Source organism: Myotis nattereri (assembly GCF_964212035.1).
Source record: "Myotis nattereri genome assembly, chromosome: 1".
Classification (NCBI taxonomy): domain Eukaryota; kingdom Metazoa; phylum Chordata; class Mammalia; order Chiroptera; family Vespertilionidae; genus Myotis; species Myotis nattereri.
In genome coordinates this window covers 130454622-130472833 of record NC_138075.1, presented here as the reverse complement: position 1 = coordinate 130472833, position 18212 = coordinate 130454622, and the positions used below count along the sequence as shown (strand labels likewise).

The 18212-nt window shown below is 41.7% G+C and overlaps 1 protein-coding gene across 1 annotated transcript in view; it reads left to right on the top strand.

The window, feature by feature from the left end:
- The first annotated feature begins 274 nt into the window (after positions 1-274).
- LOC308523134 (ankyrin repeat domain-containing protein 26-like) overlaps positions 275-18212 on the top strand; it is a 76586-nt gene continuing 58648 nt past the window's right edge. Inside the window, exons 1-8 of the mRNA XM_081096819.1 lie at positions 275-343; positions 506-679; positions 2226-2323; positions 4401-4465; positions 6246-6302; positions 10443-10499; positions 12293-12427; positions 13844-13877. Coding sequence (XP_080952945.1) covers positions 572-679; positions 2226-2323; positions 4401-4465; positions 6246-6302; positions 10443-10499; positions 12293-12427; positions 13844-13877 — 554 coding nt within the window. The 5' untranslated portion in view covers positions 275-343; positions 506-571. The remainder of the gene's footprint in view (positions 344-505; positions 680-2225; positions 2324-4400; positions 4466-6245; positions 6303-10442; positions 10500-12292; positions 12428-13843; positions 13878-18212) is intronic.

Below are 18212 nucleotides of genomic sequence, written 5' to 3'. Positions count from 1 at the left end.
ATCAGAACCAAGTTAAGCTGAATTCCCAGGTCATCCTCTCTGTATTCAAACAGGCTTTTCCTTCACTAATGTGGTGAGTAACAAAAACTAATAAATATTGTACTGTCTCCAGAAGAAAATTAAATAGTTGCTTTGAAGGCATAGAGAGAAATGTTTACAATTACGTGGATATTGTAGGCTTTCATCTGGTGCCCTCTAATTCTCTAAGTAGTCCTCTCACTTTCATAGGACTGCTCTGCATGTGGCCTGTGGCAAGGGCCATCCGAGAGTGGTGAGACTGCTAACACGTAGACATTGCCTATTGAACCTCTGTGACATTGACAACAAAACGGCTCTCATTCACGTATGTATTAGCCAACTATGTCAACATGAGAGGGGTTTAATTGAATTACTTAGAATAAAAATGAGTTTATCTCATTTAATGAGAAGCCATTGGTGAAACTTGTGGAATGTTTACTTTGAATTCCTAGAACTTATAATCTATTTCTTGGCATAATACTGACAGGCCATACAATATGACCAAGAGGAATGTGCAACCATTCTTCTAGACCATGGTGCCGATCCAAATGTAATGGACATCCACGGCAACACTCCTCTTCACTATGCTGTCCTTGGCCACAATACAGCGATAGTGGAAAAGCTACTTTCCTGTATGGCAAATATGGAAGCAAGAAATAAGGTATAGATCAAGTAACTTTATTTACAAAATATTTGAAATACATGTTTTTACTTTAGTTTCAAGCCTTTTAAAAATTGTATGTTCTGCCAAAACCGGTTTGGCTCAGTGGATAGAGCGTCGGCCTGCGAACTGAAAGGTCCCAGGTTCGATTCCAGTCAAGGGCATGTACCTGGGTTGCGGGCCATCCCCAATAGGAGATGTGTAGGAGGCAGCTGATCGATGTTTCTCTCTCATCGATGTTTCTAACTCTCTATCTCTCTCCCTTCCTCTCTGTAAAAAATCAATAAAATATATTTAAAAAAAATAAAAATAAAAATTGTACGTTCTATTAATTTTAAAGAGAAAGGAAAGGAGAGGGAGAGAGAGATAGAAAAATCAGTGATGAGAAAGAATTATCCATTGGCAGCCTCCTGCCCATCCCGTCTGGGGATTCACCCCACAAACTGGACATGTGCCCTGACCTCCTGGTTCAAGGGTCAGCACTCAACCACTGAGCCACACCAGCTGGGCACAAGAACTTTCTTTCTTTCCCCTCCCTCCCTCCCTCCCTTCCTTCCTTCCTTCCTTTCTTCCTTCCTTCCTTCCTTCCTTCCTTCCTTCCTTCCTTCCTTCCTTCCTTCCTTCCTTCCTTCCTTCCACACAAAGATTTTCTTTCTCAAGTGCATACACTGAATACAATAGATCAGGCCCTATCACCATGGAAACACTCCAAAGCCCAGTCAGGGGGCTGGAGAAATGTAGAGTCCATGGTAGGGGGCAAAGCTCTGTCTCCAGCTACCCTTCCATCCCAGAAGGAAGAACTTCCTGTTAGTGCCTGGGAGTGGGAGATAGGCTCAGAGCCCACTAAGGCTGAAGGCCTGGGGGAGTGAAGTGATGCTGGGGACTGGCTGCTGTGCTGCCAGGGGCTTAGGAAATGGTGCTGCTGGGGATGGGTGGGAGGAGGAGGCCTAGTACCCAGCAAGGGGAGCTGGGTGAGTGCAAGAGGGAAGAGGAAGCCCCAGTCCACAGGCAGCAAAATAACAACAGGATACCGTGATAGGAAAACAGATTCTGGGAACCCGTACTGTAAATGTTGGAAGTGAGATTTGGAGAAGGATGCTGCAGTTAATCTGTTGAAGAGGCAGTGGAGGGCATATTAAAGGGAAGAACAGTCAGTGACGCAGGGGTGGGAAGATAGGGGATCCTTTTATTTATTTGTCCTCCTCACCAGAGGATTTTCCCCCCCATTGATTTTAGAGAAAGTGGAAGGGAGAGAAGGATGAGGGGTGAAAGAGAGAAACATTAATGTGTGGGTGCCTCCTGCATAGGCCCAGGCCAGGGCTGGGGGCCAAATCTGCAACCCAGGTGCAATCTCTGGAATGCGAATCAAACCTGGACCCTCCATGAGCAGGCCAATGCTCTAACCAGTGAGAACACCAGCCAGGGCAATAGGCGCTACTTTTTATTTACTTTCTATATTATATGTGTAAGTTCATAAGTTTTAATGTTCAGTTTGTATATATATATATAACTTAATAAATTATAAACTGTTTTTCTGTTTATACAGGATGACTTCACACCATTTTCACTTGCTAAATATGAAAACAAAGAGAAAATGGTGGAATTTTTAGTAACTAGAGCTTCAAAAATCAATCACATGGAAAGGTACAATTGCTCATTCCTTGTTTTATATTTGGAGGGTACATTTATTAAAGCTAGGGCCAGTGAAACAATGAAGGGCTTAGTTGGAACTATTCTAAGCTGCCAGAGAGATTGAAATAAAGCTGCAGGAAAAGACCAGATTTTCTCCTTTGTTACCAGATCTGTCCCTCCCCCCCCCCCACCCCAAGGACACTAGAACATCTTTGTTTAGGTAGTGGAAGGTCCCATGTCACCTTTCCCAGAGAAGTAGGCAGCAGCTTGCCTGAGACTCCATAATTGAGGTTGGCCCCTCAAAGGACCTCTTTGCCATAAGAATGAAACATTCCCAAGTGAGTTGAATTTACCTCAGGTTTCAAAATATTTTAAATTATGCCTCACATGGAAGCCAGTTAGAAAGCTCTGATTCAAGAGTAGGTTAAGGGTCCTTACAATTGCTAAGACCCCATCATGACTCATCAGTATCCAGTAGTGACAAGTAGGATTCTGTCATCCAAGCCAATTGGGTGTGGACAGGGATATTAAGCATCATTCTCATAAAGATCTGCTGGCTCACAGTGTGAGCAGATAGGGAAGAGATAGTAGTGGTTCAGGCCACGCCCTGACTTCTATTAGTTTTCTGTGGTTGGCATGATTCACAACAAAAATAAGGGAGCATTGTGTTGTTATCTGACTTCATGAGGTAATGTATTTGTACATACATTTAGTTGCAAGTTATATGATGGTTAAAACACCCTGAATTACAAACCACAAAGAAAGAATAAGTAATAACCAAAATCCTATCTAATAAAAGCCTAATATGCTAAGTGTCTGGTTGTCTGGTCATCCATTCAACCAATCAAAGCATAATATGCTAATTATATACTAAGGCCGCTCAACCGCTCACTATGATGTGCACTGACCACCAGGGGGCAGATGCTCCAACTGGTAGGTTAGCTTGCTGCTGGGGTCCAGCCAATTGGGACTGAGCGAGATGGGCTGGACATGCCCTGGAGCTCTCCTGTGGTCCTTTTCTGGCTGGCCAAACTCCTGCTTCCCTCCCCAGCTCCGATTGTGCACCAGTGGGGTCCCTCTGCCTGGACTGCACCCTCCCTCAATCCAGGACTCCCTCAGTGGGGCACATTGACTGTCAAGTAGTTCCATCCTATATAATAAAAGGCTAAAAGGCAAATCAACTGAATGGTGGAATGACCGATTGCTATGATGCACACTGACCATCAGGGGGCAGAAGCTTAACACAGGAGCTTCCCCCTGGTAGTCAGTGCACTCCCACAGGGGGAGTGTCACTCAGCCAGAAGCCCTGAGATGGGCTCATGACTAGCAAGCACAGTGGCAGTGGCGGGAGCCTCTCCCACCTCCATGGCAGCAGTAAGGATGTCCAACTGCCGGCTTGGGAGTGGGCCTAAGCTGGCAGTCGGACATCCCCTGAGGGCTCCTGGACTGCGAGAGGGCACAGGCCAGGCTGAGGGACCCCCTGCCCCGAGTGCATGAATTTCGTGCACCCGGCATCTAGTTAATATTTTCTGAGAACGGCAACATTTGAATGTTAGAAACTATGAAAAACCCACATTGAGATTTCATTGGGATTCTAAAATAGTTTCAAAAAATAAAGCTCATGAAGAGATTTTTCCTTTGCCTTGCTGTTTCTCCAAGCATCTCTTTTTGCTGCAGTATTTAATTTAATTCTCGAAACAACCTTCGAAAGTAAGGCAGTAAAACTTATTTTGTAGAGGAGGACCTTGAGCCACAGAAAAGTCACTTGTTTGAGAACAAATAGCTGTTGGTTATAGAACAGGGATGTCTGAGTTCAAGAGACTTGCCATTATGTCAAGCTAACCCTAATTGATTCACCAAACTATATTACCCTCAAATCATGACTGTTTCGTGCTTTTTTTTTAAAAAAAAAAATTGCATGCTTCATAAGAAGTTTGTAGAACTTACAAGTTTGAAGTGTATAGATTTAAAGTTTTAATATTGACTCTGATGTTATCTAAAAAACACTAAGAATTTACAATATTAGGGAAATATTTTTATGTTTGTATTAACATAGTAATATTATTTATCACCATTTTTTTATTGATAGCGAACAACTAACTTCTAAATATAAAGAAGAAAGACCTATCAGATCTTCTGACGGTTGCAATCTTGGTAAGACTTCTGATATTGAATTACTCTTGGTGGTCCTACCATGGATGAATTAAGAGTAAGTTTTGCTAATGAAAGAGCAATAAAAAAACCCACCAAACAATGTGTAAGTTGCATGTATAGTTTTTCTTAATCTCTTCCTTAATAGAATAGTATTCAGTATTATTAAAACAGTTAATTATAGGTAATTTTAAAACCTGGGGCAATAGTGTTTGAAAAGAGGTTCATTTATTTAGTCCCGAACCCTAAAATCCTATATGATATCTTTATGTAAAAAGAAAAATGACTTTAAGTTACGTTGTTGTATGTTTCCTCTATATTCACATTCTAACTAATTGGACTTGTTTTAAAAATGAATCTTTCGTTTAGTTTTTACAGCCAGTGGGTTACATTTAGTAAGTGAAAACCTGTTTTTACATAGTGATTTGTCTCACTAAATGTGCGACAATCTCGATGAGAATGTTTTTCTTGATTTCAGAGAGGAAGGGCAAGGGAGAGGCTTAGGAACATCAATGATGAGAGAGATTCATTGATTGGCTGCCTCCTGCACACCCCACACTGGGGATCGAGCCTGCAAAGGCGGCCTGTGCCCTGACCATGACCCGAACTTTGATCTCCAGTTTCATAGGTCAGTGATCAACCCCTGAGCTGTGCTGGCAGGGCCCAGTGAGGTTATTTTTCAAAGAGACCTACCAATGGCACAGAAGTCAGAAAGGCCAAACCTGTTGAGAATCATGGAGTATTTTATATATAATGACAACAAGATCTCACTATTATCACCTTTATTCCTCAGAGGTCAAAACAGAATGAGATACGATGATTCATTAGAACAAGATGTTTCCTTCTGTTTGTTGGATAATTGTCAGGACATTGTAATTTCTTTAGAACAAGATGCTCTGTTACCATTGATCAGAAGGTAATCATAATAAGTATTCAAATAACCCAATTCAGAACTCTACAAATTACAATAAGATACAAAAGTGTTTCACAATGACAAAAATGCCACAGTGCTGCCCAGACGTGGCACCTAGTTCACTGTGCAATCAGAAAGGTATGGGGACGCCTTGGACTTGGTAGACCCTCATCGGAGGACTTGTGGAGGCTGGTTTTGCAATTTTTAGGAAATACAAGGATGAAATGATGTTTTGACCTTGAAGTTTCTCATAATATGAGAGCGCTGTCCCTGGTTTATTTCTGGGTTTTTTTGTGTGTTTTTCCATCAGAATTTTCAATTTTTTTTCCAAAATTTAATTATTAATTTGTTTGCTTACTGGTCTACTATTTAACTCTCAGCTTCCTTTTAGGTACTGAATGCTATTCTTATATTGCAGAATTGAAATATTTTAAAAACACAGTCTCTGCCCTCTAAGAATTTGTTACTGTCATTATCATTCCTATTACTTACTATACTTTATTCAGTGCTTACCAGGTGGTAGAATGCACTAGGACTTTATAATTATCATTATTTTTTTTTTATTGATGTGTAGTATGTGCTAGCCTCTTTAAGTCCATGATGATAATTAGAGTTTTAAAAACGTGGGTGAGGCCTTGGCCCTGTACATCAGTTCTTAAAGCTTTGTTACCAATATGCCAAAGTTGTGGGTTTCATCCCTGGTCATGGTACGCACCAGAACCAACCAATGAATGCTTAAACAAGTGGAACAACAAATCAAAGTTCTCTCCTTTTCTCTCTCTAATCAATTTTTTTTTAAGTAGTTAAAAATCAAAGAAAAATAAAGGTGTGGTTGCATGCCCAAGCCTTCCTCCCTTTCTTTTCCCACAGGGATGCATCTCCTAAACTCTGAGGGACCCCAGGAGGCTTACAACCAGAGCAACAATGGTCAGTGGCAATTTATGCCGGGCAAACCCTCTAAACCTGTCCCCAAGACCCTCTTTTGTCTGACCACTTAGTGAGCCTAGGCTCATTTCCCCATTCCTTTCTTGTTTCACTATCCCCAACTTTAATAAAGGTCCTCTAGACTGTCTAGGGCGGGGGGGGGGGGGGGAATGGACACATATGTAATACCCTTTGTAATACTTTAAGCAATAAAATAAAAAATAAAAAAACAAACACACACACACACAAAATAAATAAATAAATGTCCTCTAAAATTCACACACACACTACAAAAGTTAAAAAAAATAAAAATGTGGGTGGGATTTAAAGTAAGCATGCAGGTGGAGGAGAAGTTTGCCAGGTAAAGGGGCAGAAGGGTTATGTTTGGCGGGGGAAACAGGCATTGTGATTACACATTAGGCAGCAGGAACAGCAGGGCAAGAGCTAAGATGTACACGTGAAGTTTATGGGATTCACGAGCAGTGCCGTTTCAGTGTGAAAAAGTGCGCTACGGGAATGGTTGGGAATGGGGTGAGTGCTTAGCTAAGGCAGGCTTATGAAACCCTTTCTACAGAAAGGACTAGACCTTATCTTGTAGATCTTGGGAACTTATCAGGTAGAATGCTGTTAGCTTCAGATAATAATAGGTGGCCTAATTAAGAGGCTGAAACAATAGGAACCAGTATTGTTCGGGTGGCTCGGTGATGATATAAGGATCCCAGGTGTTGTCCCTTATTCAGCTGTGAGGTTGTCAGTGTTTATGCCTGCTTTCCTGGTCAGTAATTGGCTACGGCTCCAAAGCATCCTATTCTCACATGGCAATATGTGAAGGCCAAAGCACTGCTTTGTTCATTTTTAAATTTTTTAAAGTCTACTTGGCACACAATATATTACTTTCAGGTGTATGACATAGTGGTTTGAAGGTTACATATCTTATGATGGGTTCACAATGAAAAGTCTAGTAACCATCTGTCACCGAACAAAGTTATTACAGTAATTAACACATTCTCTGTATTGTGCACTAGATCCCAGTGGCTTACATATTTTATAACTGGAAGTTTGCACTTCTTATTCATATTCTTTATTTCATCCCTCTCCTCAACTATCCTCTGGCAACCATCCGTTTGTTCTCTGTAGCTACAGGGTGTGTTTCTGTTTTGTTTGTTTTGTTGTTTTAGATTGCACAGGTAAGTGAGATCAAACAGTATTTTTCTTTCTTTATCTTATTTCACTTAGCATAACACCCTTTTGGTCCATGCATGTTGTCCTAAATGGCAAGATTTCATTCTTTTTTATGTCTGAGTAATAGTATACATGTATATACACACATATATAATCATATATATGTATATACACACACATATGTGTGTGTATATATATATATATATATATATATATATATATATATATATATTGCACCTTCTTTGTTCATTTATCTATGGAAGAACATCTACGCTGCTTCCATATCCTGGCTATTGTAAATCTTGCTGCAGTGCATATGGGTGTGAATATCTTTTCAAATTCGTGTTCATGTTTCTGTTGGATACATACCCCGAAGTGGAATGGCAGTTCTATTTCCAGTTTTTTGAGGAGTGTCCACGCTGCTTTCCACAGTGACTGTGCCGATTTACAATCACTTGAACAGTGCACGAGGCTTTCTCTTTTCTCCATATTCTTGCCAAAACTGTTTGTTATTTATGTTTGATGACAGCCATTTTGAGAGGAGTGAGCTGGTACTTCATTAAGGCTTTCATCTGCATATTCCTGTTTAGTGATGTTGAGATATGTGCTTTCTTTAACTTAAAAAAAAATACGAACAGACTGTCAAACTACAGCAGGAAGGCCGGGGAGGTTTGGAGGGGGAGGGGGTAAGAGATCAACCGAAGGGCTTGTATGCATGCATATAAGCATCACCAATGGACACAAGACCTTGGGGGGTAGGGGAGGCTGGGGGAAAGTCAAGGGCGGGGGGGGGGGAAGAGACATATGTAATACTCTTTGTAATACTTTAAGCAATAAAACAAATTTTAAAAAAAGAATAATAACCAAGATTGAAATGTAATTGAACTCTTTATGTGATTAAAAATGTTTTGAGAAATTAGTTTACACTTCAAAAAAAGTATGGTGTTATTGATATTTAGTGAGAGAGGATAGGAAAGGGAGAGAGAGATGGAAATAGCAATGAGAACCATCACATTGATCTGATGCCTACTGCCCACCCCTTCTGGGTATCAGGCCTGCAACCCATGTGGCCTGAGTGGGAATAGAACCAGCGACCTCTTGGTGCATGGGACAATGTTCAAGCCTCTGAACCTCACTGGCCTGGACTATGTGTTTCTTGTAAATAGGGAGAAAATGGACAGACTTTCAGTTGACTTCCTCTAGCAGTGGTTCTCAACCTTCCTGATGCCGAGACCCTTTAATCCAGTTCCTCATGTTGTGGTGACCCCCAACCATAAAATTATTTTCGTTGCTACTTCATAACTGTAATTTCTCTACTGTTATGAATCGTAATGTAAATATCTGATATGCAGGATGTATTTTCATTGTTATAAATTGAACATAATTAAAGCATAGTGATTAATCACAAAAACAATATGTAATTATATATGTGTTTTCCGATGGTCTTAGGCGACCCCTGTGAAAGGGTCATTCGACCCCAAAGGGGTCGTGACCCACAAGTTGAGAACCACTTTAGAGTAAAGTTTTATAGGCCTGAGTTACATCACGTGCTCATTCCTAAACCAGTTATTGATAAACTAGGTACTGTGATGAGCTTAGTATAATCATTTCCCTTTTTGGAGCTGGGGAGACACCACCTTCTTTGCGTATCAGGACAGGAAATGTCCAAATACAGTTGTAGTTGTCCAGCAAGAATGAAGACTGAGGTGGGGAACCAGCGCTGCTTACTGCAGGGATTCATGGGAGTTTTGAGCAGAAGAGGAACAAGATTAGATTTGATTAGGGCCCTCTGGTTGTGGTAGGACGGAGGGATCAGCAGGCTTTTTCTGTAAAGGGCCTGATTTTAGGCCATGTGTTCTGCCACATCTACTCAAGTCTGCCATTGTGGTGTGAGGGCGGTCCTAGAGAACCTGTAAGTGAACAGGCATGGCTGTGTTCCAGTGAGACTTTATTTGTAAAACCAGACGGCGGCTTGTATTTGGCCTGTGGGCCCTCCTTTGCTGACTGACCCCTCATGTAGTGGGTTCATAGAAGGAAACCACATAAAGAAACGTGGAGACGAGGGAAGATTTTGCCTCCTTGGACTAGCATCAGTCCATTCTGAAGTTTTCACCCATCCGTGCAGAAATGAGTCAGGAAGCTGTATTTACTCCATTTGAAATGTTGGTTTTTTTCTAGGTCTATGTCTTTCTCTCTTTTTCTGCTTAATAAATCTAATTAATTTAAGATGGAACAATAATGGTTGGTGGTATTTCCCTCCCTAGGAGAGCCATTTCTTAAGAGCCCATGTTTGACTAGAGCAGTTGACAGTAGCAAAGTAAGTGGAGACAGTAGGAGGCTAAGTTCATACGATTTCCTGGTGATTGCATGTAAACAGTGGCGAGGAGAAAGAAATCTAAGGTGACTGACAGGTTTTCAGGCAGTGCACTGGCATTCAGGTCGGACATGGAGAATAGGACTTTTCCTATGAGCAGAAAAGAGCAACAGTTCCGCTGGAAAGAGCAGTAAGTCTCCATACATGCTGAGTTTGGTGGAATATCCCTGGATAGCCCTACATTTTGGATACAATTTCTTTGACTTTGACTTGGCCTGCCAATAACCGCCTTAAATAGGTGAACCATGATTTAAGTTTTATAATAAATTAGGAACAAATTAGGAAAGAATTCTGTAAGCACAAGGATGCTATTATACTAATATGGTAATTATTGTTTTTCTGTAGTTATCACAGTTACTTGATTGATTCACAACTATTCTAAAAAGAAATTAAGCCCTGCTTAGTTGAAGAAAATTGTCAGTGTGATGTTTTCCTTTTCTTGAGCGGAACTTCCATGTTATAGAACATGTTGCCAATCATTAGGGCTCTGTATTTTCTATTCTGAGTAAATAGGGTTGTTGCTTGTTTCACATTGTTTTCTGACATAGTTGTTCTATTTATCCCTTTCTATACCTTTTTTCCAATAGTTACAGATCTACAGGAATCTCCAAAACAAGCACTGAGCAAAACAAAACCAAAGACAGGTATTCTGTGCAACCAGCTTCTGGCTGTAATTGTGTATAACACCTCAAATCAAATAATAACGATTTCACATAATGCAGTTTTGTTAAAGATCTGAAACCCACACCTAAGTTTGCTTGTTCACTAGAGAGATTTATAGGACTCAGCATATAGCGGTGCTCATACCTGAGGTTTATTACAGGGAAAGACCAAAGTAAAACCAGCCAAGAGGAAAGGTGTGTGTGTGACAAAGGGTGGAGGACACCAGGCACAAGCTTCCAAGAGTTCTCTCCCTGTGGAGTTTCCAGGAGGTCTTCATTACTCCAGGGTCAAATTCTGACAACACACGTGAACTGTGTCATCTACCAGTCTGGTTAGACTCAGTGCCAAGGTTTTTATGTCATGCTAACCACATAGGCATCTTCCCCACAGTATGTACCAAAATTCCAGATTTCCAAAAGGAAAGCCAGTGTTCAGCATGAACACCGTTGGTTGTACAAAGTGTTTAGGCACAGGGAGCCTCTATTATCAATTTAAAAAATGTGAAAACCCTGCTCGGATTCAGATTTTCAGACACCAACTGAAGGCGATGTGTGTAAGCAGGACTTTCTAAGGATAGCAGACTTGAGCCTGCTGCATGAAATGTTTCTGCACAGCAGGTGTAGCCCTGACTGAATCTTTGGCGCTCACCTACAATTTTATTTTAAAAGCAAGTAATATAACATGGCACTAGTTTCAGTCGCATCATCCATAATTGCCTTCAATGCTGACTACATTTGTGACTCTTGGTGAGTATTTAACAGGTATTTGTACATAAATTACTATTGCAGTATTAGGGAATGATAAACTTTTCTTTTTATCCAATTACCGTTTCAAGATAATTTTTAGATAAAATCAGCATAATAATTTGTGATTTAAAATTAGAATAAAAAGTGCCTTTTAATTACAAATAAAAAATCACTTTTTATTTGTGTTGACAATAGCATTAATATGTTGATATATATTAATAGCAGATTCAACGGATACATTTTTAAAGAAAAATTAATAAGCCTTATTTTTTAAGCTGTTTTAGATGCACAGCAACATTGAGCTGAATGTACAGAGTTCACATCAACCCCACAGCCCCTACACACACAGCCTTGCTCATTTTTGACTTCCTGCACCAGAGAGGAACAGTTATTACAACGGATGGACGTGCATTGACACATCATTATCAACGAAAGCCCATAGTTTACCTTAAGATTCACACTTGGTGTTGTACATTCTATGGGCTTTGACAAATGTATGATGACACATATGCACAGTCAAGAGTATCGTATAGAATTGTTTCATTGTCCTAAAAATTCTCCCTGCTCTGCTTATTCATTCCTACCTTCTCCCTAACCCTTGGAAACCACTGAACTTTTTTTTTTTTTTTTTTACTGTCTCCATAGTTTTATATTTTCCTGAGTGTTGTACAGCAGGAATTATGCAGTGGGTATCTTTTTGATTAAAAAATTAAAATGCTAATGTAACTGGATGTAGTTATCCAAGATGTTCTTTGAACTTTGTGGTTTGTTGTTGTTGTTCATCAGCATAGGCTATGATGACATCTGCAGTACAAGCTGAAAGAGAATGATTTCTGTAGGCATTTGCCACCTAATGTTGAGGGTTGAGAAAAATGACCTCACGCTCTACTGCAGAGCACTGACTGTCTGGACCACCCTGCTCTATGAGCTGGGGACAGATACATTGTAGCAATGGAAGGAAATAGTCTCATGGGTTCTACTTTATCAAATTGGACTCACAAAATCTCTCCTACTTATCTTGCAACTAGAGTCTCGATGCATGAAATTGGTGCAATGGGTCCGGCTCCCACCGCTGTGGAGGCTGCCTCGGCCCCAGCCCGCCACAACAGCAGCCTCTGCCTCGGCCACAGGCCCCACGGCTTCACCCCAAAGGTCATCTGGAGGTACGTCTGGATGTCCAGTCTAATTAGCATACTACGCTTTTATTATTATAGATTGGAAATGGAGCCAGAAAGAGTCTGCTTCCTATGTTTTGCTGTGCTAGAAGGTGTAGAGTCTAGTGACCAAGCTTCCTTTTGATGGAGTATTCCATCCTAAACTGGCTGTATTCACTGAAGAGCTGGAGAAGTCATACTGTGTTACACAAAATAAGTGTACTCTCATGAAACTGCTCCTAAGGGAAGGAGTCCAGAAAACTAATGCTATTTAAGTTTGACATTGTTATTCTATGACTAGAGGCCCTGTGCACATATTCATGCACAGGAGGAGTCCCTTTGGGTGGCCTGCGGGGATCAGGCTGAAACCCGCAGTCCAACTCTGCCTGTAGCTCCTACCTGCCACTCCCACGCATACTGGCCCACTGTGCCGGCCGTGGGCTTGCGCCCAGTTATTCCCTATCCAGAGAGGCTCGTACTCCAACAGCAGTGCTTGCCACCCCTGAGCCCTGCATCTGGTACCCTCCTGAGTGGAGTGGCCTGCAGGATTGGGTCGAAACTGCCTCTCTAACATCCCCCAAGAGGTCCTGGATTATGAGAGGGTGCAGGCCAGGCCAAGAGACACCACCTGTACATAATCAGGGCTGGGAGGGACCTCGGGAGGGCTCCAGGGAGTGTCTGGCCCATCTCACTCATTCCTAATAGTCCGGACCCCTGAAACAAGCTACCTATTGGTCAGAGTGTCTGCCCCCTGGTGGCCAGTGCATGTCATAGCGAGAAGTTGAGCTGCATCAGCATATCATTAGCATATTATGCTTTGATTGGTTGAACAGTTGACCGGACTACCAGACATTTAGCATATTAGGTTTTATTATATAGGATTCTGCTTCTACTAATGTTGCCATTTTCTGTCAGCCTTATGGGATTTGATTGGGATTATGTTCATTGTAAATAGCAGTTGATAGGTAGGTATCAAATGTTGAAAGAGCCCATTCTCTTTTATTCTTGGATTTGATATATTTAAAAGGAGAAAGTAAGTGTTGTTAATGGCCTACCAATAATATGATTAATAGTCCCTCTGGTATAGTCTTTGTGTGTGGTCCTAAAGCAGCCGTGGGCAAACTACGGCCCGCGGGCCAGATCCAGCCCATTTGAAATGAATAAAACTAAAAAAAAAAAAAAAAAAAAGACCATACCCTTTTATGTAATGATGATTACTTTAAATTTATATTAGTTCACACAAACACTCCATGCTTTTCTTCTGGCCCTCCGGTCCAGTTTAAGAACCCATTGTGGCCCTCAAGTCAAAAAGTTTGCCCATCCCTGTCCTAAAGGAATAGTTTATAACAAAGCATTACTCTGATACTTTTAGTGTCTTGTATTTTTCTATTGTTTTAAAATGTATTTTACTTTTTTCCTTAATAGAGTATGAGCTCTCTGAAGAAGACTCTTTACGCAGGTAGGATTTTATGGGTTTTTAAAAACTATACGTTACCTAAGGGAAAGCAGAGAAAAGAAACTAAAAGTTCTATAGTGTTCTACTGTGTGCTAGACCCTATATTTATATAACCTGTGTTATATAATCATCACAATAGCTGTCAATGTAGCTGTGTATTGTAGCCTACTTTTTATTCATGAGGCAACTATAATTCAGGGAGGTGGATGAATTGACCCATGATTCTATAGTTAGCAAGTGGCCAACCCATGATTTGACTGTCAACCTGTTTGACTCCCCAATCTATTCTTTTGTCCCTCAACATACACTGATAAGTTCCTATGTAGTGCTGGCATTGAGATATAAATGTGAATCAGACCAACTCAGAAAGTGAAGTCTGATTGTGTGTTAACTCTGATTTAGAGATTTTCTAAGAGGCTTAATTAATCTAAGCATTTATCTTACTCTCCTTGACAATTGTAGTGGTAAATAGGACCTTGCTCTTCATACCAAAGCTTTTAGGGCCCTTCTCAGTTAGCTATGGTCACAGAACCAAAGGTTGTGCCTAAGCAAGGCCTCATCAGTCAAGTGTTGTTAGGTAAAACGATATCTATTCTTCTTGGAATGAATTACAGTGGGGCCTTGACTTACGAGTTTAATTCGTTCCATGATGGAGCTAATAACTCACATTACTCGTATGTGAAATCAATTGTGAACGAGTGAGACACATGGTGCTGGGCTGATGTTGTGGCGTTCACTGTGGCGTTCACTCTGACATTCGCTGCGCCAACTAGCAGTGGGGTATCTGAAGCTGGCTTATAACCCAAATTTTAGCTCGCAACTCAAAGCAAAAAATCGGCCAAGAGACGGCTCATATCTTGAAAAACTCGTTAGTCGGGACACCCATAAGTCAAGGCTCCACTGTACTTATCTGCAAGTAAAGAATATCTATGTATAGTTCATGTTATATTAACTAAATTCAGCGTGTATTTAGAGGATATTCCTAATTGATTCCTCTATTTACTGACTTCCCAGTCTGGCTTTCTCTTTAGGCTACGACCTTTGCCTAGTTGTATGAGGTATTTTCCTTGATCCTATAGTCTTTTTCCCTCTTCCATAAGTTCTTGATTTATTTTATTTTATTCTCTGCTTTTTTTAGTGTTTCTTTCATTGTGTTGTTTTTTTTTTTTTCCAATGCTGCCAGCTATGGTGTTCTCCATTTTTCTATAGACAGAATCAAAGGCACATAGAATTTCAGTAGTTTAAGGAAGCCTAGTAATTAATTAAACAAAACTGCCTGTAGCTATTCAACCTGTGTTTAATATCATGGCTAACTGATTGTTGGCATAGAATACTGGAAATGAAAAGAGGTTAAAGTGACTCACTGGGATATATAAGGTGGTGAAACTGACTTATAAATTCAGGTTGCTAAGTGTAATACACTACCTTCTTTATCAATCTGTAGGAGAGTTTCATAATAGAAATATGGGGAGTGGTATTGAACACAGTCAATAGAGGGTAAAAATGGAATTAGCAGGAGAATCCTAAGTGTCAAGAGGAATAACACTAGGTTGGGATTGAAGATGAGAATATTGGGGTTTGTGACAAGTTAAAGGTAAGTTTTAATAAGGAAGGCCATAGGATGTTGGGAGTTCTCTAGAAAGGCAGATTAAAACATGAGGCTCAAGGAAGTCCTGAAGAGATTGCTGCTTTTCTATTCGTTTGTTTAATAGAAGGAAATAGCACCATTCAGGGTTTCTTTACAAAGATATTTAAAACATTGGAGCCACTGGAATGATTCTTTTGATCACAAATAGGACTGTGGTCTCATCAACCTGAACTCTGACTCACAGAGTGGGACTTAGGTACCCTTGAGTCCTAGGGTGGGCTCAAATGAAAAAAAAAAAAAAAAAAAAAAAAAAAAAAAAAAAAAAAAAAGGAGCTCTCTATTTCCCTGGCAAACAAACTAAATGGAGTCTGAGTGATTCACTCATTACTTAGGCGTGTTACCCAACTCCATTACTGATGTGACATCTAGTCCTTCCCCTGCCCAACCCTCTGTGTACATGGGAAGCACATCAGCTAATTGGGGTTGATCCTCATGCTGCTACACTCAGTATACAAGCTGCTGTTCAAAGACTGACCCCATGTCAAGTAATTCAGTCCAGCTGGGTGGGGTGCCTGCCCAGATTTCTGTTTGGGTGTTCTGCTTGTTCTAATTGGTTCATGCTCTGAAGCCCCCCACTGAGTGTGTTGGTTCTGGAGCCTCTTGGGAGGGACTCTCTTGCAAGTCAATGTCAGTCTCTGCCTGTGATTTCCCCTGGGCTACCTGTGTGGAGCTACAAAGCGATCCAGCTTGTGACTGCCTCTGCTGGGCCTGGGTGCGCCTGGGAGGGGCCAAGCTGCAGAGCAATGCCTCCTTCTACCAGCACCACCCCCATGGGGCAGCTGAGCAAAAAGCCCAAGTCACTCCGAGATCCCCCTCCACCTACCAGCTTTCTGTTGGGGTCAGTCACTGAAAGAGCTCCTGTTGGTATGTGAGCTGCATGAGGTAAGTGAGTCATCAGGTAGGTGCCAGTGGTGTTTACCATGTTGCTGCAGATTCAAACTTGGCTTCATTTTTCGGTATGAGGCCAGTCAGCACAAGTCCCAGGTACACAAATGCCAGTTATCACCCACCGGGGACCTGTGGACCTTTGTGTTTGAGGGGCCTCAGGGAGTCATTAGGGTGGGGCCAGCAGAATTCCTCAGGCCCCAGGGACCAAGACTTGGCTGTGGGAAGAGAGGGCTCAGCACTGGAATGGTGGCCTCAGTTAGACCAGCAAGGGGATGAAAGCCCCAAACCAATCACACAACTCAGTCCCTGACACCCCGAGTCCATCCCGACCTCCTTAAGAGACCTCCATGAAAGTCTACACCAGGCGTCCTCAAACCACGGCCCGCGGGCCACATGCGGCCGCTGAGAACATTCATCCGGCCCGCCGGGTGTTTTTGCCGCCGCTGCCTGTCCTGCTTAGCGGCCGACTCGTCCTGGGCCTGCGGTGCGCATGTGTGGAATGTCTGAGGGACAGTGAACTGGTCCCCTGTTTAAAAAGTCTGAGGACCTCTGGCTACACCGTGGGCCCTGGCAGCGGGCTCCTTTGCCCTGTATCGCTCACAGGGTCGGGGACAAGGTTCAGGATGTACATTCCCCAGGCTGAGGCGATAAGGAAGGGAGGGCTTGGCACAGGGGTGATGGCATCTGGGAGAGGGACTCAGCACAGGGAGGGCACCCAGAGTCCATCCCCTCAGCTCTCTCCCAGAGCCACACAAAGCAGTCTCTCCTCACATGACTCCCAGTGCACTCTGAGCCACCCTTTCTTCACAGGCCCAGGCTGAGTGGTGGGACCTTGTGTACCAGACCTTTAAGAGGGCTCCTGGGTTCCTAGCAGACTCCCACCTCTTCCGGGAGGGCAGAAGCCCCGCTGATTTTCACAGCCAGATGTCCTGTGAGCTCCTCTTCCAGGCTCTGGTCCTCAGGGCATTGTGATCGTTTTCAGAAGATGACCAGGGGGAGTCTACCAGGGACCCAGGGTCTGCTTGAGATGGAGGAACAATTATGAGAGAGGTTTCTTCTCCTTCAGGAAATGTTTGTAATGCTGCAGAGACAGACTTTCCAAATGCATCTTTCCCCTCACAATCAAGCATTTTACCTGTCAAGTTAGAAGGCCTTTGTCTTAAGCTTGCTCCTTCTTTAGAGTTATCACGTAGTGGCTCTTCCTCAGGGCACTCAGCCATTTTGAATTTTACAGAAAATTCATGTGACCTCTGCTGTGACTCATCTTTGGGAAGTTGTAAGTTCTTCCTCTGCTCTAATGTGCCTTGTCTGATGCACATTTCCTCATCCTTTTGCACAGAAGGGTGTCCTGAATATGACGATGTATCCTCTTTGTCACATGCCCTATTTATTTGTGATTCTTGAGACATTTTTTTCTAAATGCAAAGGTGGAAGATGAATATGCTTGCTTTGATTTTCAGATGTCTTTGCTGTTGGGGTATGTGTTTTTGAAATAATTTATCCATGAGTAATCAAGTATGGACAAAGATAAGTTAGAATATAATTAAAATTTAACTGTTAGGATTCTTAATCTATGTTTAGTTACTTCCAATCACAGGATTGAAACTAAGAAGTCAAGAATAATAATAACTTGCCTTGGTCTAAATAAAAATGAAAATATGAACCCTCACACCTAATTTTGGCACTATTGGAATTATACAATTTATTACGTGTTAAATCTATCAAAATTAAATTACTAGCTGAATTTTAACATTACAGACGCTTCCTTCCTCACTTAAAATATTTCACCTCACCATATCCTA